The following is a 19,191-nucleotide window of genomic DNA, read 5'->3' as shown; positions in this document are numbered from 1 at the left end:
TCTATCACCAAACACAGCTACCTTTGCTGATTAAAGCCTAACTGGGTCTTGAATCTGAATTCTAGGCCTAAATTTTAAACTCGGCACGGCAACGGCAGCGGATCGCGATGATTTGGATTCACGCGCGCGATCACTTTCATCCAGAATTAAATTATTTAGGGCAGAAAACCTATTTATGATGTTTATTTCCGGAAATTCAGTAGTAGATTTCTTCTTAGCCGGCCATCCACGAACTACTTGACACCACGTGCTCAAGTTTGTTACTGGTACCGGTATATCACTCGAAGAATGGTCAGTCCCAAATTCTAGCGATCGCAGTCTTTCTTTTAATTCTTGATTTTCAACTTTAAGAGTCTCATTGTCCTTTTGTAGAATGTTTATAATTTCTAATGCACTTTTATATTCCTCATCGATTGTTTTTGGTGCTTCATCGTCAACGCCGTCACCAACTACAACATTACGAACACACTGCTCACAAATCCAGTCAACATTTTCATTAGTTTTTACGTCTCTATGGCAAATTCCGCACTTGTAATGCCACCATCGATCACATGAATCACACAACATTCCATTTTTCACTAATCTTCGACATTTTCCGCACTTTTCGTCACATTTTATTGTTAATTTACTCGGAGGATAAAACACTACGTCGTCATTACTGGGCGCCATTTTGAACCCCGAGTATTGGGTTGCCTCCTCCACTTTCCACACTGTACCGCAGGTCTCCTGCTCCACCATAGTTACCGTTGAGGTCTTCACACATCACCCTGCGCTAAGGCCCTCCATATTTATGACCCTTGGAGAGAGGGTGTCCCAGCAATTTAAAGCTCCCGGAAATTCGGCTACCTCTTGGTCCGTGGATCCAAAGATCATCCCAATAGGGAACCCCCCATCTGCCACTTTCGGATGCGCTCTGAAGGGGTCAGGTTTCCCTGGTTACTTATTGGAATTTAACCCCATCCACAAGGCTGAGGTTATTTGTAGCTCATTACATAGTCAAAATCAAAATTAAGTTCGTCGGGTATACCAACAGGAACCTATCTCCCACCGAACCACACTACTGCACTGCCAGGAAGGAAGCCTTAGCCATAGCCATAGTGTGGGCCATGGGCAAATGCAGAGGCTACTTGGAGGGAAGGAAGTTACAGCTCTATACCGATAAAGCAGCTCTCAGATGGTTGAACTCGGTCTCTGGATTCTTGGGTGCAAATTTATGTGTGTTGATCTTTTGTCTGTATGTATTCCTTGTAGTTGCCATTGGATCAACGTTGACTTCTGCAAGGTCCTTTTGTGTATCCGCTAGCCAGCGAACTTTAGTTTGTTGGTTTCAATTCATAATAAGAAATATTTTCTTAGTCAGTTGTGAGTCATCCGTTCATGCTAAATGTCAATAAAATTTCATACGCCGTTTGCGTGTGATTGACGTGAATCGCTCGGTTAATGCATAGAGTTCTTCCGAGCTTTTTCGCATCTATATACCCTCTTGAAACTTGGGCCCGAATATCTTCCTCATTATCTGTCATTCAATTTTCTCAATGTCCTTGATGTTAATGGTGAGTGATGATGTCTCAGTTGCGTAGAGTGTCTCAGGGAGGACAACAGTGTGGTAGTGTCAAAGTTTTTCTTTTGTGGATATTGATTTCTTATTGTAGAAGTTCCAGGTGATAAAGTATGCTTTATGTAGTTTTTCTGCATAAATTTTGTTGGCCGCTTTTTCATTGCCTGAATTACCAATAATTTCACCCAATTACTGGGATTGTTTGACTTGTAAAATGTTGCCATATTTGGTCGCTGGTGATGTTAGGTGTGTGCACTTGGAGTCCATGTACTGCATTTTTTCTCCTTATATAAATTATGTACAGAAAAATCAATATGTAGTGCTTTTAAAAGAAGTATTATCTACATAATTACAAATTTACATTAACATGTTAACTAAATTTCATGAAAAAATGGAATTAAAAATTTCATAAGAATAAAAATATTTTGGTAAAACTGTTAATTGTATGTGAAAGAAATGTTTGTGATATCTCTACTTTTATGTAGGTGGCATTCCCACAAGGTTTCATGATGCAATCAAGCTGTCAGCCTTTTTTATTCCCATAATGCGAAAGGTCTCAATAAGGTGTATGTCCAGTGTGTATAATGTAATGAAAAAGTGAACTCTGCATGTAAAAACAAAAAGAGGTAAATCCTGTGTTGAATGCTGAGGCTTTAGTTAGATTTACCATAGAAATCCAGCAGAACGTGCAAATTGCAGTCAGATTCGCCTCCTGTTGCAAACAATGAAGATATTGGAGAAAATCCTTGTTTGTCAACTGCATGAAATCATCAGCATTAGTACCAACCAGTGTGGCTTTGTCAAGGGTGCTGGAACAACCGATGCAATCTTCGCTGCTCTCGATAAGGCTTTCAACCACATTGCTCACCATGTAATTTGGTATGCACTTCATAACCACGGTGTACCAAACATGCTTATCAATTGGATCAAGATGCTACACACAAACACCACAAGTCATGTACGTTGTGCTCTCGGCATCTCGGAGAGCTTCCCAATGAAAGTCATTGTACAGCAAAGCTCCGCAGTGTCCCCATATCTCTTTGTCCTTGTCATGGACACAGTCACACGGAACCTGAAAAGGATTGTCCCTTGGACTCTCTTATATGTGGATGATGTTAATAGTATAGTTCTTATATATTTTCTGCAACCACTAAAGCCGAGATTTTTCATCCAACATGGTTGATCGAAGAGTAAGCTATTAATTTACGTAAGGAGCTTTGGTTTAAACCACCTAATGATCCAGTTGGAACTGAGGTGATAATGATTATTCTAATAAAAATGTTCATTTCAGTAATTTACCGAGCTCAGAACATTTTAAGCAAGCCACGGACCTATGGGAGTAATGGAGTCCCACTCCCATTTGACAGGCGAGGGACTCCTTGGAAACAACTTGGCGAACGAAATGGAATTCGATGGGGAGCTATCAATATTAATGGGGCTTATGGAAGAAAGAAAGTAGAACTGGCTGAGTCAGCAAAGAGGATGCATCTGGATGTGCTAGGAGTAAGTGATATTCGGGTAAGGGGAGAAAACGAGGAAGATATAGGAGATTATAAATTGTACTTGACGGATGTTAGAAAGGGAAGGGCAGAGTCTGGGGTAGGGCTCTTTATCAGGAATACCATTGCACGGAACATAGTTTCTGTTAGGCACGTAAATGAGCGAATGATGTGGGTAGATTTGTCAGTAGGAGGAATTAGGACTAGAATTGTGTCCGTGTATTCACCATGTGAGGGTGCGAATGAGGAAGAAGTTGGCAAGTTTTATGAAGCATTGAGTGACATCGTGGTCAGGGTCAACAGCAAGGATAGAATAGTGCTAATGGGCAATTTCAATGCGAGAGTTGGGAATAGAACTGAAGGATACGAAAGGGTGATTGGTAAATGTGGGGAAGATATGGAAGCTAATGGGAATGGGAAGTGTTTTCTGGACTTCTGTGCTAGTATGGGTTTAGCTGTTACGAATACATTCTTCAAGTATAAAGCTATTCACCGCTACACATGGGAGGCTAGGGGTACCAGATCCATAATAGACTATATCTTGACAGACTTCGAATTCAGGAAATCTGTTAGGAATGTACGAGTTTTCCGCGGATTTTTCGATGATACAGACCACTATCTGATCTGTAGTGAACTAAGTATCTCTAGGCCTAGGGTAGAGAAAGTGAAATCTGTCTGCAAACGAATAAGGGTAGAAAGTCTCCAGGACGAGCAAATTAGACGGAAGTACATGGATATGATTAGTGAGAAGTTTCGAACAGTAGACAGTAAGCAGGTTCAGGATATAGAAAGTGAATGGGTGGCATACAGGGATGCTGTAGTAGAAACAGCAAGGGAATGCCTAGGAACAACTGTGTGTAAAGATGGGAAAAGGCGAACGTCTTGGTGGAATGTTGAAGTGAGAGCAGCCTGTAAACGTAAAAAGAAGGCTTATCAAAAATGGCTCCAAACAAGGGCCGAGGCAGACAGGGAGTTGTACATAGATGAAAGAAACAGTGCGAAACAAATAGTTGTTGAATCCAAAAAGAAGTCCTGGGAAGATTTTGGTAACAACTTGGAAAGGCTAGGTCAAGCAGCAGGGAAACCGTTCTGGACAGTAATAAAAAATCTTAGGAAGGGAGGGAAAAAGGAAAAGAACAGTGTTTTGAGTAATTCAGGTGAACTCATAATAGATCCCAGGAAATCACTGGAGAGGTGGAGGGAATATTTTGAACATCTTTTCAATGTAAACATAAATCATCCTGGTGGTGTTGTGAACAGCCAAGCAAATGGGGAAGAGGAAAATGATGTTGGTGAAATTATGCTTGAGGAAGTGGAAAGGATGGTAAATAAACTCCATTGTCATAAGGCAGCAGGAATAGATGAAATGAGACCTGAAATGGTGAAGTACAGTGGGAAGGTAGGGATGAAATGGCTTCATAGAGTAGTAAAATTAGCATGGAGTGTTGGTAAGGTACCTTCAGATTGGGCAAAAGCAGTAATTGCACCTATCTATAAGCAAGGGAACAGGAAGGAATGCAACAACTATCGAGGTATCTCATTGATTAGTATACCTGGCAAAGTATTCACTGGCATCTAGGAAGGGAGGGTGCGATCAGTCGTTGAGAGGAAACTGGATGAAAACCAGTGTGGTTTCAGACCACATAGAGGCTGTCATGATCAGATTTTCAGTATGCGCCAGGTAATTGAAAAATGCTACGAGAGGAATAGGCAGTTGTGTTTATGTTTTGTAGATCTAGAGAAAGCTTATGACAGGGTACCGAGGGAAAAGATGTTCGTCATACTGGGGGACTATGGAATTAAAGGCAGATTATTAAAAGCAATTGAAGGCATTTATGTTGACAATTGGGCTTCAGTGAGAATTGATGGTAGAATGAGTTCTTGGTTCAGGGTACTTACAGGGGTTAGACAAGGCTGTAATCTTTCACCTTTGCTGTTCGTAGTTTACATGGATCATCTGCTGAAAGGTATAAAATGGCAGGGAGGGATTCAATTGGGTGGAAATGTAGTAAGCAGTCTGGCCTATGCTGACGATTTGGTCCTAATGGCAGATTGTGCCGAAAGCCTACAGTCTAATATCTGGGAACTAGAAAATAGGTGCAATGAGTATGGTATGAAAATTAGCCTCTCGAAGACTAAATTGATGTCAGTAGGTAAGAAATTCAACAGAATTGAATGTCAGGTGGGTGATACAAAGCTAGAACAGGTCAATAATTTCAAGTATTTAGGTTGTGTGTTCTCGCAGGATGGTAATATAGTAAGTGAGATTGAATCAAGGTGTTGTAAAGCTAATGCAGTGAGCTCACAGCTGCGATCAACAGTATTCTGTAAGAAGGAAGTGAGCTCCCAGACGAAACTATCTTTACATCGGTCTGTTTTCAGACCAACTTTGCTTTACGGGAGCGAAAGCTGTTTGGACTCAGGATATCTTATTCATAAGTTAGAAGTAACAGACATGAAAGTAGCAAGAATGATTGCTGGTACAAACAGGTGGGAACAATGGCGGGAGGGTGCTCGGAATGAGGAGATAAAGGCTAATTTAGGAATGAACTCGATGGATGAAGCTGTACGCATAAACTGGCTTCGGTGGTGGGGTCATGTGAGGTGAATTGAGGAGGATAGGTTACCTAGGAGAAGAATGGACACTGCTATGGAGGGTAAGAGAAGTAGAGGTAGACCAAGACGACGATGGTTAGACTCGGTTTCTAACGATTTAAAGATAAGAGGTATAGAACTAAATGAGGCCACAACACTAATTGCAAATCGAGGATTGTGGCGACGTTCAGTAAATTCACAGAGGCTTGCAGACTGAACGCTGAAAGGCATAACAGTCTATAATGATAATGTATGTATGTATGTATGTATGTCAGTAATGTAAGTTAGTACAGTCCTAGACTGAACAAAAAGAAGACTGAATACCTGGAAACCATCCCATCCAGGTTGATGGAGAGACCGTAACGAAGACTGTGACTTTAGATATCTAGGATCTCGCCTGCAGACTGATGGTGGGTAGGTGATGAAGTGCAAAGTAGTATGGTGGGATGAAGCTTCCACGGTGTATAGAATTAGTTTATTTTCCGGGTTGAACGTGTTGTTGTTTTCTGTACATTACGTACAGTTTGCTGACGTTTTGAATACATACATACTTGGATTGAGTAGGGGTATTTCAGTCGCCTTGACAAAGAATACTGCAATGTATTTGAAACCTCGGCAAACTGTATATAATGTACAACACGTTTCAACCTGGAAAATAAACTAAATAATAAACTAAATTGTATGGTGGGAAGTCACAGGTGTACTCTGTGACAGAAGGATGGCACTACATCTGAAGCCCAAAATATACCTCATGGTAGTATGCCCTGTTGCTTTATATGGTGTTGTACGTCGACCAGCTGACAAAGCTACAGACCGCCAGTTATGCAACATAGAATATGCTCCGTTGGTCGATGGGAATCACATTCCTGCATCATGTAAAAAGTGACACCATTCGCAATCGCACCCATTGCTGAAAAGGCATGGGTAGAGCGTTTCAAATGGTATGATCACATGCTGCATGCGGTGCCTGGAGCAGTTGCCTATTTCACCTACTCCTTTGAGATTAATTGGCAACATCAATATGGACATCGAATGCAGACTGGGATGACACAGTAAATACTGATATGAAGACTCTCAACTTAAGACCACACGATCCCCAAGATTGTGCAAAATGGCGAGCCAAGATTAAAACCGGATGCTGTATCAACAGGAAAATGGTAAGAAGAAGATGAAAAAGAAGAAGAACATAACCTGTCTGTAAACTGAGCTGAACACGCGGGACTTTTTTTTGTAAAATGTTTCCAGATTTGGAAATCTCTGAACGATGTGAGTGTGCTAGAACGAAAACAGTGGTTGTCATTACAGGAATGTGCATGGAAGAAAGGAAGAAAATTGCATCACATTTGCAGGCGAATGCATTTTCTGTTGCTACTGATAGCAGCATCAAGAGAGACTTCAAATTATATCCTGTTATTGTAACATTTTTCAAGCCTGAGTTCAATGAAATTCGGAGTTGTATACTCTGTGCCTAATTTAGAAGGGGATACCAATGGAGCTAATTTTGTCAATCTTTTGCTCTCACCTTTACAGGAATTACACATTCCATTAAAAAGCTGCTTAGCTCTTGGTGCTGATAATGGTCTAGTAATGATAGGATTAAAGAATGGTGTGGCTTGATGTCTGAAGTGGGAAATTAATAATATCTTCATCAAATTTACATTAATCCTTTTGCCTTTTTGTCTCAAGTTTTATGGCTGTCTTCATGAATCCAAACTTAGCTCTTCAGTTAGGTATGCTGTACGTTCTCTTAATGAGGTCAGTTTTGGAGGAATTGTTGAAGAAAGTGATGACGAGGTTTGTGAAACCACACGTTATTTAAAAAAAAAACCTCCTCTTTCCTTGATGTAGATTATCATGCTTCAGCAAATCGAATGGTTGATTGTGATCTAAGGATGGGGAAACAATACGTTTGCTTTGGTGAACACTTTGAAGTGGGAGGAAGAGAGTGTATTCTTTAAGTTTGTTAGAAAGTGTTTCTCTTTATCATGTGACTGTATGGTACACATTTTTCCATTCAAAGATGTTCTAATAAATGCTGAAATTGCAAATATTTCTGCTCTAAGTGAGCCATTTTCTAGGCATTTGTAGATTTCAAAAAGGCTTATAATTTCATACATCATGAGAGCCTGTTCAACTGCCTAATAGAGTTTGGGATGACTAAAAACTCATCAGCTTGGTAAGGATCTTCTTGAGCGAAAGACATGGTAAGGTGAAGATGGGAAACAGTAACATAGGGCTTTGAAATTGTGACGGGTCTCAGATAAGGAGATGGATTATCTCCTAGCCTGCTCAGTATTCCCCTGGAGAAAATTATACACACAACTTTCAGAGAGAACTTTGAGGGGTTTGAAGTTGAAGGGAAGAACCTGATGCACTTGGCCTACGTAGACAATATCTGGTTACTCACTGGCTCTGAGGAGGAGTTGATACAAATGACCAGAGCACTGGAAATGCCTGGCAGCAGATTCAGGCTTCTCAGGAACAAAGCTAAGATGGATTACTTCGTTGTGACTTGAGGTCAAGTTGCTCGACGGCTTCAGTCACTGCAGGTGGAAGTTTGGTCCTGAAGGAGTATCCACAAGTTCAGATATGTGGGAGCACTTTTCATGGAGGACTCATCATGCAAGACAGAAATCAACGCCAGGATCCAGGCAGGAAACTGATCTTTCTACAGCTTAGCAAAACTGCTCTGCTCCAAAAGTCTCTTGAAACAGTTCAAGATTTGGCTGTACAAAACCCTGATCCATTGTACTATATGGTTTGAGATGTGGAATATCCGAAAACAGGACTTTCATAAATGCCTCTTTGTTGAGAGAAATGTTTTACGATAGGTCTTTGGTCAGGTGTTGGACTCAGACATGGGTGAATGGAGGAACAGACACAGTCGTGAGCTATAGGAACTGTATCAAGATGCTAACATAGCAGAGACCATCAGAAGCAAGTGAATGCAGTGGGCTGGATATGTGGCTAGGATTGAAGATCGCAGATAGCCATGGAAACTTCTGGATTTCATCCCTACAGGAAGGAGACCCCTGGATAGGCCAAGCAAGAGGTGGAGTGATGGCCTTCATGAGGACCTGCAATAACCAGTGATAGATATGGACGGATGGTGATTGTGAGTGATGGGTAGAACATGATGGAAAAGGAGACTTGTAATGGCATGTGGTTCTAATTACCAGTAATGCTAGACCTTCACAGCTTTCATTCCATCCTGCCAAGAGCTTCAAAGACTCTGGCTTGGTTGTCTATGGAAGAAGTTGTCTTATTTATGTATTTAATTGATTCACATTGTTCAAGTCACTTATTGAGAGATAGGAACAAGAACAGCAGCACATAATAGGATGAATCAGTGGCATCAATGTGGGAAGAAGTAGGAACAGAAAGGGGATATAAGGACAAACACGTTTTAATGTTTTTGTTCTATTAAGTGTCCCTTTTCTTGCTCCTGACTCTCTCTATATGACGTGATTTGACACTTGTTTGTTCCTTTTCAATACCCATTAATATTATTGTTTCCTTTATTTTGCAGGCCAAATGAGTGTTGCACCATCTCTAGTCCCTGGAGATGAAAGTTCCCTTCTAGATCTTGAACCAGATCCTGATTTGAAGATGCCTTCAATTGAGAAGTGGGTAGGAGAGACCAGATCAGCCCTGGCCTCTATGGATAGTTTTTCTTCTCCATCACATGACAAGCCTTCTTTTTCTTGTGATGAGAATGAGGCTATACGAGAGTCCAATATTCCAGAGGAAGAAGATGAAGGAAGCTATACATCTGTCCCTGAGGATATTGGGTCAGAATATTCTAATATAAAGATTGGGAAGATAGCAGGTGAGCAATTACATCCTTTTTTATTTGATTGATTGTCCGACTCGTTGGCTGAATGGTCAGCGTACTGGCGTTCGGTTCAGAGGGTCCCGGGTTCAATTCCCGGCCGGGTCAGGGATTTTAACCTTCATTGGTTAACTCCAATGGCCCGGGAGCTGGGTGTTTGTGCTGTCCCCAACATCCCTGCAACTCACACACCACACATAATACTATCCTCCACAACAATAACACGCAGTTAGCTACACATGGCAGATGCCGCCCACCCTCATCGTAGGGTCTGCCTTACAAGGGCTGCACTCGGCTAGAAATAGCCACATGAAATTATTATTATTATTTGATTGATTGATTGATTGATTGATTGATTCATTCATTCATTCATTCATTCATTGATTCATTCATTCATTCAACATTCATTTCATTTTCAATATTATGGATTGCCATTATGACAAAGTGTATCACAAAATTTGTAATTCTGAATTGTAAAAATAGTAAGTTACTTTGAACTCACGTTTAACGAGGATTATACTGATTATTTCTCAAGACCTGAAGAGAGCCTTTCAGAACCAGTAGTGCAGTTTCTTGTCTTAATTTGGTAATAGTGCCTATTTATTTAGCGTGTGGTTTTACAGATACAATACATACTTACATGATTTAGGAAAACTATATCTTGATGTCTATGTTGTTTATATAACTAATTGTCTTTGGAAATGCATGAGCAAAATCACTGATGTTGCCACTGTACTTTCTTTTTAGACACTGTGTGATAATATGCTGGATGGGCTGCTTAGAGGCACCACAATCGCAGTTATGTGTAGAAATTCTTTTACTTTTGTAGTGAAATCTATGCAGTTACCCTGGCCCGATCGTATCCTGTTGAGAATAGACCCCATTTTCCAAAGAAGCTCATATCCAGGTGGCAGCGATGAACTAGTATGTGGCAGAGTTGGCTCAGGCAACACCTTCTAGAGACAGTGCCTGAGCAGTAAGACAAAGTGGCCGACCATAGTAGGCTGAACTGGAAGTATCTTGAGAATTTATTTCGATCAATAATGTTGCCGATAGTCGGCCCTGTGGTGTACAAGTAGCATGCCTGCCTCCTACCCGAAGGTCCTGGGTTCGATTCACGGCCAGGCCAGAGATTTTTACCTGGATCTGAGGGCTGGCTCGAGGTCCACTCAACCTACGTAATTAGAATTGAGGAGTTATCTGATGGCGAGATAGCAGCCCTGGTCTAGAAAGCCAAGAATACCGGTCGAGAGGATTCGTCATGCTGACCACACGACACTTCGTAATCTACTGGCCTTCGGGGTGAGCAGCGGTCGCTTGGTAGGCAAGGCCCTTCAGGGCTGTAGTGCCATGGGGTTAGTTTAGTTAATATTGCCAATACCTTACCATGACAAATGCAATGAGTAATACACATGGATGGGCGATGTGTCCATTTTTCATCTAATTACAGAAGCAAAATTTATATTTTAATTAAATTAAATGCTTAAGGTAAATGAAACCTGAAATACTGCTAACAAGACATTATTTTCTCATTTTAGTGTCACAAGAGACGTGCTAAATAATTCACTGTAATAACTCAATAAGACAAATACAGCTACAGATGGTGCCATACGCAAAGTGGGATGAAGGATTACCGGGTTTGACCACCTGTCTTGAATTTCTAAACCACTCATTGAAAATAATTTTTAAGTTATAAATGCACATACTTAGATTTGAACATTACTTGTATACTTCATCTTTTTCTCCATGTGTAATTTTCAGTGTGATAGTTACATTCTCTATGACAAAAATAATGACACCGACCTGTTTAGCCGAGAGCATAGCAGCGCTTGTTGTGACTGTGCAGATTTGGGAGGCAACTAGTTTCGATTCCCGTTCAGTTGTTCCCTGTTTTCCCCCCCACACTCCCCCAGGCAAATGCTGGAATAGTACCTTATTCAAGCCTTGGGGCACCTTCCCAAATCCTTATCCCCAAAAATACAATAACGTACACTTCTACAGTCCCCATGCTAACACTGTTTATCAGACAGCTTTCAACATGCACCTATACAGGGGGCTGATGACCTTCGATGTCCACAAGCCGCTCAGTCAAGCAACAACAAAAACAATCAAGAATAATACTTCAATTATTTCTGTGATACAAGGAAAAAGCAGAGCATTTCTATCATTATATGCATGCTGCATTATTCTAAATACAGATTTAAATAATCAAAATTTTATGGCTCAAAAGGAATTATATTTTGAAGGCTATTTATGTACGTGTTTTAATAATAACAGTGTAATAACAAATGTGACATTAATAATAATAATTTGAAATACTAATAATGTAAACATTTTTCAAACTATCCCCCACCCCTTTGACAAAATTCTGCCTACGCCATTGTCTCCAGACACCTAATTTACCTAATTTACCTGGTGTTGAAAAATAGTCTGCTTTCTTGTTAGCTGAGTCCTTGGCAAAGCACTTTTTACCTTACAATAATTGTTTAACATGATGTTAATACTGTATACTAATTTACTAAACACATATTCTGGGGTATGTGCATTCTTGCAAGATTCCATCTAACAATTTTTATGGTGATGTTACACATACCCTCCCTATGATTGTCCACTTTGAGAAACTCTGCTTCCCAGTTGCTACATAATTTTGTTGCTGCTAAATAATATTATGCACAATGATACTGACAACAAGCATTTCTGGATACAGCAGTCTTCCTCTGCTCTTATCCTTTACGAGATTACCGTATAATCTCGAATACCACCCGCATTGTTTTTTAGAAAATATCACTTCCAAAATTGGGTGCGGGTCTTATTTAAAATTTTGGGAATTTTATCTTTTTGAATGCGCATAAAGTGGCCATCACCGCCGGTGGGCTTGACAACAATGCTCTCTCCGCTCTCAGTATATGCTACTTCCGCGCTTGGCGCCAGTCTCACGCTCATTCTTGGAGTATCAACATGAATTCCACAAAGCATTTGCAATCTTTTACTGCGAGTGAAAAACTGAAACTAGTTCGGGAAGTCGAAATTATTGGAAATAGTGCCGTCGGTAGGAAATACGATATTGACAAGTCGTGTATTCACGATTGGAGAAAGAAGAACACTGTGCTATTAACATGTAGTGGTGATTGTAGAGCTTTTCGTGGACTGAGTGTACAGTTTCCAGAAATCTGTAAAGGTCCGTCGGGGCATTGGCGAGTATCTCCCGTCCTTCTGTAGGAGTATCAGAAATATCTAATCTGGCTCCGGAGCCTTTATAGGATGTAACGTGTCGATTGCCCATTTTACATGGTTATGTTTCATTATTCTGTTGGCACAGTTCCAGTCTGCTCTTCGAGCTCTGGTCTCTGTTTCAACCGTTTCTTCTTCTGTCATCTTCTCAGCCTCAGGAAAGTGACATGCTATTAGTATCTCCAGCGTGTCCCTCCCCGCCTGAGTAAATGACCCATCTGGTTTCTCCAGTGCCTCCATTTGATTTATATGAGTTGGTTTCAGAACCTTCTGGAACCTTGCTGTTTCAATGTGTGATTCCACTTTCTCACAGAACAGTCTCCAAGATTTTCTTTTTGCATTCCTTATCTCTAGATTATATACTCAGTGAGTTTTCTATGATATACGTCCCACATACCATTTCTAGAAGATATTCTATACAACATCCTAACGTCTTTATTCATTTTGGCTAGTTTGTTGTTCCACCACCTTACTTTTTTGGTGTTTTTATTTTCTTTGAGAGGACAGCTGTCATGGAATGGGTCTATATTGGCCTCTTCTAATAGTTCCATGGCCTCATCCAATTCTTTCTGTCCTCTCACGTTAATTGGAATTTTTTGTACAGCATTCCTTGGAATTTCTCTGTATCCCAGTTAATTCTGTTTGTGTGTCTGTACATCTCAATCCCGCATAGTCTTGCATCTATTGCAAATTGGATGTGGTAGTGGTCTGCCAATGATGGTTCCTCCAGCACCTTCCAGTCTTTAATAAAGTTTGTAATATGCGTAGTGCTTAGTGTAATGTCTTATTACCTCCCTACGATTTTTATTTATAAATGTAGGCTTGTTTCCTAGGTTTAGTATCGTCAACTCAGTTCCAATAATAAAATCTAGTAAAGACTCGCCTCTTGCATTGCAGTTCGTGCTGCCCCATGCCGTGGGGTGTGAATTTGCAACTGCTCCAAGGACTAGGTGTTTGCCTTTCCTCTTTGCTTTGCAAAGTAGGTTTTCAACTTCTAATGGGGGCAGATTAGTTGAGTCATAATGGAGATATGCAGAGCCTATGGTTATTTCTCTAGGTCCCTCCCGTTTAATCTTGGCCACGGTTAAGTCCCATGAACAGTGTTCCTGCAGCATAAGATATTTTAGTTTCCTGTTCACAAGAAGACATGTTCTGGGTATTTCCGATGTTCGTACATCAGCTTACCTCCAGATTCTGCCAGTCCTGCTACTCTGCCCTTGATACCCAAGGCTCTTTCCTAAGGGCCCATATCAATAGCCCCGGACTTGAACTTCCTGATGAAATTGGCCACAGCTGCTTTTTTATGCTTAAGATTGGCCTGAATAACTTTCAGCACCATCTTTATCAACATTGGGTTTCGTTTTTCCCCTGATGTCCTGAAACTTGATCTGCCCAAGTCGGAGCTTAGCCTTAAGGCTTCTCTTTTTGAGCTCTTCAAAGTCTCTTTCACCAAGGGCTAAAACGACCTGTCCTTCCTGTCTTGTCGATTGAAGTGGCATTCAGCACTCTCCACTCTTGCGTTAGAAGTTTGGTATCGTGCTGATTGATTCTGACAAGAACATCCTCCACTTTCATCTTGTCAAAAGGAGGTGGGAACTTGGTGATATCCTTGATCGTGTTCAGCACCTTTTTTGCGTCTGCCACCTCCAGGGTCTCCCCTTTCCATGGGTTACAGTTTGATACTGTCTGTTCCAGCCAACTTTTCGTTTCTGGATTTGCACAGATCAATACCATAGCTCCACTTTCCAGCCTTGATAACTCAAGGTAGCCTGGCAGACATCCGCCTGACAGCGGCTTCATTTGTGCTATTAGAGTAGATGACAATTCAGTCACGTCTTACTCCTTGAGTTTTCCGTCTGGAAAGGTGTTAGGTATTATTGCAACCTTAACTAAGGATAGTCTTTCTGAAAAGGACATGACTTTTTCTTCCTTCTGTTTCTTGGAGGGTGGTTTTGTAGCTGAACTTGATGGCATGCTTTCTTCTGACTGTGGCCCTTTGGGTGTAGTTATTGGCATAGCGTCTCGCCGATCCCAGTTCCTTGGCTTCTTCTCCACACAAGTCTCATTTAGAATGTTAAACTGGTAGTATTTCTTGCAATATATATACTTTTTTCGATGGATTTGCTTTTTGTACTCGTGTTGTTGTAGTTGTTGCGTAGATATGTTTTTAACTTTATTTTCACTTGTGGTGTTAAGCTAGTAGTAAGTTCAACCTATAGTATTGTAGGCCGTAGTGTTAAGCACTGGAAATACTTAAGTTGGGTGTGAAATTGTATATGATGATGCTGAATTTAGAATGTTAAACTACGAAGCGTGTTTTTTAAGTAAAGTCCGTTTTGTAGTTCGCGCGCATATCGCAACGAGCGCGTGCATTTTGTACCGGCATGCCTCGGGAACAACCGTGCAGCTCTGTAGCTAACCTGTACGGTTCTGTTCTGTGCTTTCAAAATGTTTAAGACTATCAAACGCCCGGTCGTTTGTGAGGTTCAGTTAGTGATACGGTTTTTGTCAGCAAGGAACCTGTCTGCTGCAAAAATTCATCGACAGATTTGCAAAGTGTACGGTGATACTGTTATGAGTGAAAGCAAAGTGCGTAAGTGGGTACGACAATTCAAAGATGGCCGTGACAACGTTCACGATGAGGACCGCTCTGGTCACCCTTCTTTGATTACAGACGATTTGGTGGCTTCAGTTGAAGCGAAGATTCGTGAGAACAGGCGCTTCACAATAACAGGTCTCTCAAACGAATTTCCTGACGTGTCAAGATCAGTGCTTTACAGCATTGTTTCTGAACACCTAAAGTTTAGGAAACTGTGCTCCCGTTGGGTCCCGAAACTCCTAACAGAGGACCACAAAAACCAAAGATTTGAATGTGCGATGAAGTTCTTGACTCGTTATGATGAAGAAGGTGACGGCTTCTTAAGTCAGATCGTAACTGGAGACGAAACATGGGTTTCGCATATCACACCCGAAACGAAGCAACAGAGCATGGAATGGAGACACACACACTCGCCTGTAAAGGTGAAGGCCAAACAGAATCTGTCCCAGCACAAGATCATGGCGTCGGTGTTTTGGGATATGCATGGTGTTTTGTTGATCGACTTCATGCAACGAGGAACCACTGTCAATGCAGAAGCATATTGCCAAACCCTGAGAAAGCTACGCAGAGCAATTCAAAACAAAAGACGCGGCATGCTGACAAAGGGAATTGTCCTTCTCCATGACAATGCAAGACCTCACACTGCAGGTCAGACCTGCGATATATTGGACAGAGTTTTGGCTGGGAAGTTTTTAGACCACCCACCCTACAGCCCTGATCTTGCGCCGAGCGATTACCATCTGTTCCTCCACCTCAAACAGTGGCAACCATTACAATGATGACGATGACGACGTGAAAACGGCAGTGAACTCTTGGTTATCGGAGCAGGCGGCAAGTTTCTATGAAGAGGGTATTTTAAAATTGGTTAAGAGGTATGATAAGTGTTTGAACAAACTTGGCGACTATGTCAAAAAATAGAGTGAAGTATGTACTTTCTGAAAATAAATTTACTTTTTTGAAATAACCTTTCGTTGTGTACTTATTTTCAAACGGACCTTACTTAAAAAACACGCTTCGTAGTACTATTTCCTGTAATATTTCCTTTCCATGGAATTGCTTGTTGTACTCTTGTTTGTTTGTTTGTTTGTTTGTTTGTTTGTTTGTTGTTGAGTAATTTACTTTATTATTACGCTACTCTGAGTGACCATTGCCATCGGGACATTTCTCATTTGCGATGTAAAATAAAGTAAGTAAGTAAGTAAGTAAAAGAAGTCATTGTTTCAAAAGACAGTGATCCCTGAGGATGAAGATCGCTGATCTGTCCACTTTTCTAACCAGTGTAGGACTTTCTTCAAATACTCACCACATTCATCTGAAACTGACGATATGGGAAACATTAATGGGTTGTTGGGCCTTGATCCTTTACCTGTTGTTTTAAGATTAACAACAGTCCACCACTTTAATATTAATTTAATATACATGGCAGTTTCTCTACAGTGGGCTAAATTATGTTTCTCACCTGAAGCTTTTAAACCTTCAACAACATCCTCATTAAAAATGTGTAAAGCTAACTTTACACTTTGTCTTTCAAGAGAAGAAGAATTTAGAGCTTCCAGAGACAAACCATATCCATATTTTATGAGCTTATCATGTTCCAGGTCATACAGACTTTTAATGACAACAAATGAGGCACTGTGTACACTGTTATCAACTGAGTCAAAATCAGGAAAATTCATACACATGTTCTCATCCTTCTTATTGATACAATTATTATATGTGATCTTCAGTGAATGCTGCCAAAGAGAAAGAACACCTTCAAAGGTAGATTTATTTGTTGTCTATCTTTTCAGTAGAAAGATGTACTCCTTCTTATATCCTCAGGGTTGAAATGTAATTTGCAAACCTGAAGTACATGGAAATAAATCTATTAGAATACCGATACTGCACCCAACATAACCTACATCACATTGTTTTGAATGTAGCTGATAACCTGCTTGAAATTTGGAGCATTGTATTGTACTCACTTAAATTAAACACCATTAAATCATATCAATGAAAACAACCCTATAACTAAATACTGCACGCGCCTTTGGTAATTTCCAAGCCGTATTCAATGCACATGATAAAACTGAAAGTATTTGTGTGTATGGTTGTGAATCCATGTTCGTGTAAGGTTTGGTGATGTTTATGGTGTTTATAATACTCTGTAAGATATGGTTTAGAAGTGCTGTGTGCCCAGTTGTAAGGGAAACTACAATACAAAAATTAAATACATGTTTCTAAGTTCCCGGAAGGTAACACACTGAAGAACTGATGGATATGTGCAATGAAACCTGACAATTTCATCCCTATAAAATATTCGGTGGTAAGTAGATCTTGTTTCACCCCTTGATAAATTATACAATCCATGAACTGCATCTCTTTTGAGAAACTTGGAAATGGATAAAACTGGATACTCGATTTCAGGTTGTGTGTGTTGTGACGATTCTTTTCACCAGACAGAGAAGTGAAATGTGTTTATCCACATCCTGCTGATAAAGTCAGACCACACCTGGTACTTGGCCTGGCTTGATATCAGCAATTGAGGTACTTATCTCATTTGCAGTAAAAGGTCTGGAGTACTCTGATATATCTGGGACACTATTTTTCACAATTTTCAGATTCTTCTTCATACATTTTGTGAATACTTTATCCCTGCTACTTTTGGAAGTCGTGACTATATGAGACACAATTCTGTTTGGGTGAATTTCTGAACTCATTCATGTAATGAGTTTACCATCCCCCATATTTCTGAGAGGGGACCAAGTTTCACGACTGGATTTTGTAAATTATAAGCTATAAATTTAATTTTTGTTCTGTATTGAAGTGCAATTATAAGAAATAAATTGACCTTTTCAATATCAAGTATATAATATTATATTCATATTATATAATATATATTGTATTGAAAAGGTCAATTTATTTCTTATGGATTTTGTTAAGTCAAGAGATTTAACTTTCAAAATCCTCTTTTGTTTTCTTGCAGAATCTAAGGTACGTAAAAGTTGATCTGCAGTTTTGTGATCAACACTATCAGTGTATTGTTGATTATGTTTTCTCACTCCATCCTGGGATATATCCTCTTTGGAAGCTCCTAGGGTTGTATATTTTGCTGTATATATCACAGCTTCCATGAATCTCTCATATCCTGTGTTTGTTGATGGTATTCGCAAAAACCTCCGTGGGTGGGGGACGCAGACGAAGAATACACCCACGGTATCTCCTGCCTGTTGTAAGAGGCGACCAGAAGGGGTGACCAAGTGATGATTGAATTAGTACCATGAAACTACTTTTGATTAGTACCATCACGCGGGGAACACCATGGGTTGCCTGTACTTGTGAGTAGTACCACTATATTAGGTACGAAATAGATTTGTGATTAGTAGCAGCAGAGTACCAGTACCCGTGAGTCGTACCCTTGTGAGCAACACCACGGGTCTGAGTGTTGCCTGTGATTAGTACCACTATATGAGCGGCACTGTGGGTCTGTGTTGCCTGCGCTTAGTATCCACTATGTGAGGAACACCCTGGGATTACCCTAGCCCGTGATTAGTATACTTAAGTGAGGAACACCATCGGTTTGCGTTGCCTATGTGTGGCACCATTATGTGAGAAACACCATAGGTCTGCGTTACCTGTACGACGTCCAATACTTGTGAGTAGTACCATTATGTGTGGAAAACCATGAGTCTTCGCTCCTTTTGATTAGTACCCCAACATGACACATACCATGGTTCTACTTTACTAGCGATACGTACCATTCTGAGGGGCCTTTTACCTGGATTTTGGACCCCTTTAGACATCAAGCATCCTCGATTCAGGATTGTGCTTTAGAAGTGGTCCCTTGGTCAGTAATACTATTATTTATGATAGTTTTTTTAGTCGGATCCGTTGATTG

At 40.5% G+C, this 19,191-nt stretch overlaps 1 protein-coding gene across 1 annotated transcript in view; it reads left to right on the top strand.

Moving 5' to 3' along the window:
- Positions 1-19,191, top strand: part of htt (huntingtin) — a 900,697-nt gene that overhangs the window by 232,042 nt on the left and 649,464 nt on the right. Inside the window, exon 8 of the mRNA XM_067142878.2 lies at positions 9,182-9,481. Coding sequence (XP_066998979.2) covers positions 9,182-9,481 — 300 coding nt within the window. The remainder of the gene's footprint in view (positions 1-9,181; positions 9,482-19,191) is intronic.

This window comes from Anabrus simplex, chromosome 3 (genome assembly GCF_040414725.1).
Source record: "Anabrus simplex isolate iqAnaSimp1 chromosome 3, ASM4041472v1, whole genome shotgun sequence".
NCBI lineage: Eukaryota > Metazoa > Arthropoda > Insecta > Orthoptera > Tettigoniidae > Anabrus > Anabrus simplex.
This window is presented reverse-complemented; position numbering and strand designations above follow the sequence as displayed.